This window comes from Polyodon spathula, chromosome 18 (assembly GCF_017654505.1).
Source record: "Polyodon spathula isolate WHYD16114869_AA chromosome 18, ASM1765450v1, whole genome shotgun sequence".
Lineage (NCBI taxonomy): Eukaryota > Metazoa > Chordata > Actinopteri > Acipenseriformes > Polyodontidae > Polyodon > Polyodon spathula.
In genome coordinates this window covers 24,596,653-24,605,915 of record NC_054551.1, presented here as the reverse complement: position 1 = coordinate 24,605,915, position 9,263 = coordinate 24,596,653, and the positions used below count along the sequence as shown (strand labels likewise).

Below are 9,263 nucleotides of genomic sequence, written 5' to 3'. Positions count from 1 at the left end.
ATCTGATCAACACCCAATTGCTTAATGAAAAGGCTGTTATATTAGCATAAATTAATCTGAATGATCAGACCTCTTCAACCCTTACCTTTTAAAGATGGGCTATAAACCTATGTTTAAATGTATAACCCAAAATGAAGATGTATTGCGTGTTACTTGGGAATATTAGCTTTATTTAAAAAAAAAAAAAAAAAAAAAAAAAAAACAGCGTATATGAATTTAACAATCGGGTTGCGTCTCCTGTGTAGGTAGCTTTATTTTCTCATCTTCTGAACCAGAGTTGTCTTCTTGTGAATCGGCAGACACCTGGAAACCAAAACATTACCATTGCATAAAAAAAAAACACTAACCTGTACCACATCCATAGTAAGCATTCACCATTTATTAAAATTACATGATTAAGTGTCATTTAACATTCAAGTCAATGAAACTGACCAAACATTACTTTACCTTCTCAAAACTAATACATAAGGATGGTTTCAGTCTGATCCAAATGCCATATCTAGCGGCTGTGAAACCTTCAACAGCTTTTTGTAAGCCATATTTTACTGGCAACCTAGATTTTTCTTTTTCTTGGTAAGTTAAAATCCAGTTAAACAGCGCAGATGATGCCACTTAAGACAAAGCGTGCTGATCAATATCTGACACAGCACAGAGTGTGTTGTTGGAGAATGTTCAACACACTGTAGAAACGAATGAACAACACCTTCCAAATTCAAGAGCACAAACAGATAGAAAAGGAATTTAGAAAACGGGAGAAAATGTTTAGCAGCATCTGCATTCAGCTTATAGATTTTATAACAGAAAATTGAGAGAATGTTACTGATTTGCTGTACTGAACTTTGCATGACTGTTCTGTTTACCTATCTGCTGTCCAGTTCATTGTTTTTTATCCTAAAGAGAGAAAGATGACAGAAAATATACTTAAACGTTACACCTGGTAGTAAGTAAAGGACAGCATTCCAATGAACACCACCTGCAGTTTCCCAAAACCAATTTCACTGCACCAGTAACAATTCATTTAAGTCCAATATTATTTTTCTATTCTGAAAATAAAATGAATACAAACTAATTAATATTATTCACCCAATTTACCAATATAAAGCAGACATACATATAGGCATACTAAGAAATTATGTTACTGTAACAAACTACCATTTGACCAAGTTAAAATTGTGATATTTCTACATATACATAGTTGTAGAAATATATATCTAGATAGATAGATAGATAGTGATAAATAAATAAAGGAATTGGACAGAAAACAAGACAATCCTATCAAACTGTTTAGTCTTAGATAGGGTCGACCCTGCTATCAATCCTTTCCCATCTTGTCTTTCTCATGTGACTGAAAATGACCAGCAACAGGGAGATTCAGCCCTTGTATTATATATTTAAGGCTGTTTTTCTGTTTTTATTAATTGTATTTTTGGGTGCTTATTTTTATCTATTTTCAAGTTTTATGTAAATTGCATTTCCCCCCCCCCCCCCCCCCCCACGCCTCCATTCCTGGGGTTTCGTTTTTGAATTTTGCGCAAATTCTATTTTAAATCATCTGCATCTTAACTGTAATACAGATTTAAATCCCGCTAACAAGCCTCCATTCCTGATCGTAATCTTGTTTTAAACCTTGCTAGCGAAAATTGAGTCTCCAATCGAAATGTAGGAATGTGCTGTCACTTAATGGGAAAAGGGTAAAGTCGTGAATTGATTAACCATTTCCATAGATTTGCTGGTTTTTTTCTGGTGTTTACTGGCTGTCCACAGATTTAATTTATTTATTTTTTGATCAGGGGTGTTTTATCGGTTAAAACCGAATATCAGAAGCCCTAATTATATTACAAAATACAGGACAAAGATGGAATTTGCATAACAAATGGATCTGTTCTTTGAGGGCTACAGATTGCAGGGGTTTTGTATATTTTTCTGTGGGGTATATATGCTGTGAAGTACCCTAGACTTACATTACTATTTTGTTTGATCTGCGGTGGCTCAATGCTCTCTTCCTCTGATCCCTCACGCTTCTTTTCATCTTTTACTTCGGAGGCGCTTCTTTGAGCGATATCTTCTCTCTTTTTTCCCAGCTCCGTTCTTTTGTTCTGCTCTGGGTCTGTTGGTGCTGCTGCTGTGTTTTCATCTTCCTGTCCAGACAGATCTTCAAACTGCTCATTGGATCTGCCTGTGGGTCCTACTCCTTCAATAATAGCAGCATTGCCAGACCTGCTGTCTACATTACTATGAGGTAACTGGGTCCTGTCCACTATCCCATGGATCTCAGCATCCTCGCTGTTCTTTTCACCGTCTTCAGGGTTACTAGGTTGTACATTGCCCTGGAACACTGCATCACCACCGGCCTGCATGTCTTGGATCGCATTCCCATCCTGTTGGACATTGCGCAGCTGGGCAGGGGGGCGTGGGTCGTGATGCCCCAAATGCCTCCAAGAGATAATGTTCTGAATGATTGCCTGGGCACTACCATAGAAAAAAATCTGGGAAAAGATTAGAAGGTCTTTCTTAATACAGGATATCTGCTTGCTTCTTCCAAGATGATAGAACTTGCCTGGAAATTCACAATCTAATGGCTACTATATCATATTTACCACAACCACAAGAGCAGGAATTTTCAGGATACACTTCTCTGGGTGCATCAAATGCACTAGACTGCACATGTCTGAGGTGGAAGCAAGATTTACTGTACTAACGGGTAGAGCAAAGTGTGATAAATAAAACCAATGCACACACATAATATCATATGTGTGTATGATAAAAGTTTGGATAACATTATTGTGTTCCCCATGTAAACATTCAACAGCAATACATACCAGCATAGATAGCACTATAGTAATCAGAACAGGAATCTGAAGTGTTACAGGCAGATCCTTTAAGAGAGCTCGGAGGAAGTCACTGACACCTTGTCCAACATGTTTACATGGCTCTGTGATGAGACTGGTAAAAGTCACAGAAATTGCCTAAAAATAAATAAACAAATAAAAACAAAATCAGCAAATATTAGGCACAGTCTGTCCTAAATGTAAGCAGAATACATAGGCAATAATGAATCACCTTAACTGGAGAGACCAGTAAGATAGGGTCTACAAACACAAGCTCGTAGTACTTCTTGCAGGGGTCATCTTGCAGCGTCCAGGTACTTCTATACCACTCTGCAGTGGGGGGGGAATGTTTGACATTTGAAAATGGCACTCCTATGTGTACGTACAGAAAGATGGTCCTACTGAGTTGCGTAGAATGAGAAGTAAAAAAAAAAAAAAAAAAGCACTTGAATTTTAGCCACTGACCATTGCTATCCCTGCAACTTCTCTTGCTATCCAGTTATTTTAACACAAAACCCAGCAATTCTAAGACCAAAGACACAAGATTACTGCTAGCTCAATATACTTGTACTTGTGTGATGATGTGTTATCCTAGCAAAATGTCAGCTTGTTGCTCTATGCCCTCTGTACTGTACAACTCACCCTTGAGGTTATCCATCCAGTCAATCTTCTTGATTCCACTGCATTTATCATTGAAAGCCTCCATCTTCACTACATTAGACTGGTGGTCAGCAAAGGCAGTCTACAACACATACGTTTAAGCCTTATTCAGAATTTAAAATGATTACAAAAACAATCACAAACAGAGGTCGGTACCATGAAACAGTAGGTAACACTGCATGTGCCACTGGTTTTAAACGCCCACATATATAACAGGCACATTCAATTAAAGGAGTACTAACCAGTTGTGGTGGAGTTAATAATACTGGCTCCTTAGTTGAATGGTAAGATGTCTGTCTGGGAAATGTTAGGTTACCAGCTTGTGTCCAACCTTCAATTTAATGGGCTCAGATGCCAAACACTGTGTGGCACCCTATGGGAAAGAATCCTGACCCCCTTGGTTGAAACAGGAAATGCTATGTCTGCGTTCTTTGCATTACAAGTTATATACTGTAGCATGAATCCTGGATTGCAAGACATGTCATTTTTTGCATTATAAAATACATGGAAATAGCCAACACATTTTAAACAGAAGACCTAGGGATAATAATAATAATAATAATAATAATAATAATAATAATAATAATAATAATAATAATAATAATAATAATAATACTTTATTTAAAAAAAAAAATACCTTATATAGATACAGCCAATTCCAGACAATGCTAACCATGAAGCAAATAATAAACAGGCGACGGAACTGCACCATCCAGGAAATCCGAGTCCACAGCTCAGTGCAGATTATAAACACAACTATTGCTGAAACTACCAACAACTGGAGAAAAAGAACCAGCCATTAGCTGCATGACTTTTGAAAGAATGCAAATATTTTCTCTTGGAACAGTATAATTGCATTACAGAGATTTTTGGACAACAAATGTATTCTTATAATCCTAGATATTAATTTTATATTTTTTTCTGCATGAGACATTTTTATATTTGTTAACATAAACAGCAAACAGACTCACCTGAAGCAAGGTTGCCAGTTCCACACCGAAACTGTCTTCAAAGTGCCACTTCCAAGCTTCATAGTTGTGGGGTTTAAAATTAATCAAGATTTGACTGAGAGCTTCATCTACAACACTCGGTTTCCATGTCTCATCTCCCAGAAACTTCCGGATCTCTGAGACGGCCTGTCTTGTTAGCAGAACATCGGCATCATAATGCACGTCATGACCGACTTCATCTGGCTTAGAAATACAAACAAAAAAAAAAAAAAAAATTAATAAAAAATAAGGTGGTCACCGGTTCAAATCCCACCTCTGCCACTGACTGACTCACTGTGTGACCCTGAGCAAGTCACTTAACCTCATTGTGCTCCACCCTGCGGATCAGATGTTAAATCAGTGTCCTATTGTAAGTGACTCTGCATATAATGCACAGTTCACAGCCTACCTCTGCAAAATGCTTTGTAATGGTGGTCCACTATGAAAGGCACTATATAAAAATAAAGATTATTATATTATTTTACATAGCAGCCAGCAACAACTGCTCTTATTGGTTTAGCCATTGTTTTAAACCAGCCACTTGTAGTGTTACGAAGGTTCTTGTGACATGTTGACTTGACAAATCACAAATACAAAAATCCTTATATTAATAAGAAATTATATTCCATTTAAAACATATCTGCAATATTTGTTGATGCTGTACTAATATGATAGGTAAATAAACGTACATTAAATACACACTACCTCAAATGCCTCTTTCTCAGGTACTAAACTTTAGTCTAACCTGCAGAAAAGGCTAAGACTGAAAGCTAGTGGACTTTTTAAGAACATGTGTCATCCTGTATGTGAATGCCCCATCAGTAACTTTAAAACATTCTTAAAAAACAACAGCACTTACTAAGCCTAACTTCTGGATGTCTTTCAAGAGCTTGCTGAGGTATCTCTTGAAAACCGGATGACACACAGTTTGTGCTGGTGGAGCTTCAGCTTTCTTTTTGCAAAGTTCAACCTGAAAAGTTAAAAAAAAAAAAAAAAAAAAAAAAAGTTTTTTGTTTTTTTTACCAAACATTGTGAAAGAGCACACATCAGCCCCACTGCACTCAGTGTTCTGGAATCATAACTGATAAAACTAGAACAGCTGTTCTTGTGAAAAGGTACAGGCGTTAGACTGTGTAAAACTGCTCCTGTTTGTAAGGGACGAGGAAGTGGGACACCTACACCTACTGTGTGCACACCAACCTTTCTCTCTAAAACTGTCAGCTTGTTGCTGCACTCAGAAACAACAGGACTAAAAGCTGGCCGGTTTCGATCCGAGATGTATTCTTTCCTTTTAGTGGGAACTTTTTCATGGTTGGAGAGCTAAAATAAAAAAAAAAAACACAATACATTTTACATTTACATTTAGAAATGGAAATTAACCTCTAAAAATCTTTAGGGCAGACTTAAAAGCCCAGTCTGTTTCACAAGTGTAGCTGTATTCAAAACAGTGCCATCCATCCATTCACCAATGCAGAATGACTGTGATTTGTTTTTCATTTTAACTGATATGTTGGTATCTTTATAGGATAAAATGTACAATAAGTGCCCCATCTCCAGTTGATATGCTTTCCTAGAAAAAGCGTACTATTTCAGCTTTGAGACAGGACTCTTATTCAAAAACATACAGAGATATATAGTAAGCAATGGGATACATGTCAGCAGCAAAGCCCCATCAGTTGTTCTTAATTTATGAATCTGTCCCAATACTTATTGGAGGGTATATACAAATATGACTTTAAAAAGCTGCACCTCTCCAGGTCTTCTCATAGTTTTTGACAAAGAGTCGTAGTTGAGCATGTCAGTGGGGTCAATCCATTCCTCATCTTCCTTCTGCCCTTTCACGATCACCAGCACTCCACAGATCAACAGGCTGATCCTCATTCTGGGACTGTGGAGAGAGGACATTATAAGAAGCTGTAATGCATAGCAGCTACTAATATAATGTCCGACACAATGTAGCTTTATTTAAGATAATGCATTTTATCAAGAGCACAAGGTCCTGTATACAGTGCATTTCAAAGTATGGTTCCATGCTCTTGGTCATGTCTACATAATCCAGACATAACTAGTGTATCTATTTATTCACATTTTTAGGTCAATTGCAATTGTGAAAAGGAAAATAAGTCAATGTTTTATATATATATATATATATATATATATATATATATATATATATATATATATATATATATATAAAAACACACACACACGTATGTTGAGCACTTACAATATCTATGACGTATCAGATAAGACTATTAATTTTAGGGGTTAGTTAGAAGTTGCAATAATGCGGTATTGTTCTTAAAATGACCTATTAAAAGCTTAACAAGCAAAACATTTGGCCGAATTTTCTATTTGAGTGTGTCAATTAAGTGTACCATACCCCAACATTTTCCAAGATACGTGTTTCAATTCCAACTGTTCTAAGATCTTAACGAATTTGCAGTGACTTGCATTATAAACATATCAACAACGCATTTCTTTTTAGTTTCTCTTTGGTACTGTGAGATACGTACGTCTTTAAGTAAATCCCAATAAAATACCTAATAAGTAATGGTTTGAAGCATGGTAAATGTTCATTAAACAATATATTTCAACATTTCTAAATTAATTTAAAGAGGTTTTGTTTACAATAAAAAAAGAAAGCAGAAGCAAAAGTTGTTTCTTATCTAAGTGCAGCTAAGAATGCTTCTGCTGTCAATAACGTTAAACCAGCCACTTCTACTCTAACTGGAAATAAAATAAAATAAAAAGCAAGAGACATTTTGGATTGCTATACAGCAGTGGTCAAAAACACACTAATCATTCGAAGTCGGTTTCGATATTTAATAATCGAAAATTAACTGTATTTTAGATTAATCGCTCATCACTAACGAGTACTTCTGACAAATGTACGCCACTATACAAACGCCCTATTCAGTTTAACACATACAATGCATGCTTACAAATGCTTCACTCATGCTTATAAATCTATCAGTGTATATAAAGAGATTTAACGTAGTTAATTTAACGTTAAATAACTACGAGTCAGCAATGACCGACTGTGATTTATCACACTCTACCTTTTTTTCGTATTTTGAACTTTGGCTTCCACAGTCTGCGCACAGGTATAAGGAAGAAACACGGTGGTTATGCAAACGCTTGTGGGAACTGTAGTTCTCTAACGTTTAAATATATGCATTTTGAATACAAGTCAGAGATAAATAAACTACAATAACCACCTCCCCCTGCTCCACATCAGTTGGGAGCCCAAGAACCAATAGTTTCGCAGATACCGGTAAAACATCGGATGGACGGACATCTTTCTTGGAGGTGAAGTTTAGTGGGTGTGTACAATGAGCAGGATTCGAGACCTGAAATGGAGTCGAGCTGTATACCGCAGGAAAACTACACTTTTTTTTTTAAACGTAGTGTTTCAATGGTGTACAGACGTTGTAAGTAGTTATCAATTTCTCTGAGATATAAATGTACTAGCTTTATATATATATCTTTCGTGTTAAGGGGCATGAAAGCAATGAATAGAGAGTAATGGGTGATCGAGAAATATGCAAATTTCAGCATTATAAAAGCCAGTCAAATCTGGTAAAAGTTGCCTGAAGGCTTCTACATTCACAGCGTTTTACAAGTCACAGTATCTGCAGACATGTTTCGCCCTGTTTGAGGCTCGTATAAACTGCGGTGTCCAAAAATGAAGGCATATGAAAGAAAAAGTAAAAAAAAAAAAAATTAAAACATTTTATTTTCAGGACGTTTTGGGTAGATAGGTAAACACAGTGCAGTCGACTTGTTCTTATTCAAGAATTCTAACTATACAAAACATCTGTGGATGGTGTCATGATTATTAGAATAGAATGTGCATTCCTAGAGGTTCCAGAGTTCCCAGTTTGAAGATAAACTCTCCTTCCTTTTGTATCCCAGCAACATTTGTTCCATGGCACTGATCGATCATGGAATGCAAATGCTTCTTAAGTGTTCTACAAACCGGTCTGCTATACAACTTTTAGTTTCCCCGATATACAGTCTTGCAGATAATGTAGTAGATTATTTCTTTAGATGTACATGTAAAATGTTCATGAATGTTGAATGAAGATTTAATGCCTCTAATCTCTGTTTCAGAATGAGTGTATTTATAGGTATTACATCGTGATCTATTATATGGATATGTGCCTTTTAAAGCTTCTCCAGACGGACGAATAGCACTGTGTACCACATATTCTCTTATATTCTTGTCTCTTCTATATGATATCAAGGGGGGAGTCTTAGAAGTAGGTGCTGTAGATGGGTCTTGTTGTAAAATTGTAAAGTTTCTTTGAACAATGGTCTGTATCTAGTGAGGACTAGAGGGATTCTATCATCTGTGTGTTGTATGTTGTTATTATATAAAGTATTTTTTCTATTTATATTTGAAATGCAGGATTTAGCTTTAGTGATGATCTTGTCCGGAAAGCCACAATTCCCCAAAAACACGCACACACTTCCTTGCTTTTGACGAATAAATCTTGACCATCGCTGCAAATACTTCTGAGTTAAAGAAATGTCTAAGATATACTATTGCCAGTTTCCATGTGAAACTCCAGGGCCCGGTGGACCTTTAATGTATATATATATATATATATATATATATATATAATATATTATATATATCATATATATATATATATATATATGTATGGAGACAGTGGGCAGCTATTTAAATTTTGAATGCAGTTTAGCATCCTTAGACAGCTATGATAATGGATAACTACTTTTTATTAATACATTTATATTAATATTTTACTTGTTTTAA

At 36.0% G+C, this 9,263-nt stretch overlaps 1 protein-coding gene across 3 annotated transcripts; it reads right to left on the bottom strand.

Moving 5' to 3' along the window:
- Positions 1–153: 153 nt before the first annotated feature.
- clcc1 (chloride channel CLIC-like 1) lies at positions 154–7,610 on the bottom strand. Of its 3 annotated transcripts, XM_041277603.1 has the most exons (11): positions 6,861–7,008; positions 6,227–6,365; positions 5,678–5,797; positions 5,337–5,447; positions 4,460–4,681; positions 4,126–4,266; positions 3,471–3,570; positions 3,061–3,158; positions 2,820–2,966; positions 1,962–2,486; positions 154–303 (listed from the first exon to the last, which is right to left on the bottom strand). In XM_041277603.1, exons 1-11 carry the CDS (start codon positions 6,866–6,868, stop codon positions 217–219), a joined length of 1,698 nt encoding a protein of 565 aa, XP_041133537.1. In that variant the 5' UTR covers positions 6,869–7,008; the 3' UTR covers positions 154–216. The 3 variants fall into 3 exon arrangements, with proteins under 3 accessions (XP_041133537.1, XP_041133536.1, XP_041133534.1); XM_041277602.1 differs by lacking the exons at positions 154–303; positions 6,861–7,008 and adding an exon at positions 7,540–7,610 and having other exon boundaries at positions 1,772–2,486; XM_041277600.1 differs by lacking the exon at positions 154–303 and having other exon boundaries at positions 1,772–2,486; positions 6,861–7,005.
- Between the last annotated feature and the right edge of the window lie 1,653 nt (positions 7,611–9,263).

Bases quoted from the DNA above. Each gene is read 5' to 3' on its own strand.
- clcc1 (XM_041277600.1), bottom strand. The intron at 3,159-3,470 runs GTGAGTTGTACA...CCCCCACTGCAG, and splicing joins CTGGATGGATAACCTCAAGG to AGTGGTATAGAAGTACCTGG. The intron at 2,487-2,819 runs GTATGTATTGCT...ATCTTTTCCCAG, and splicing joins CTATAGTGCTATCTATGCTG to ATTTTTTTCTATGGTAGTGC.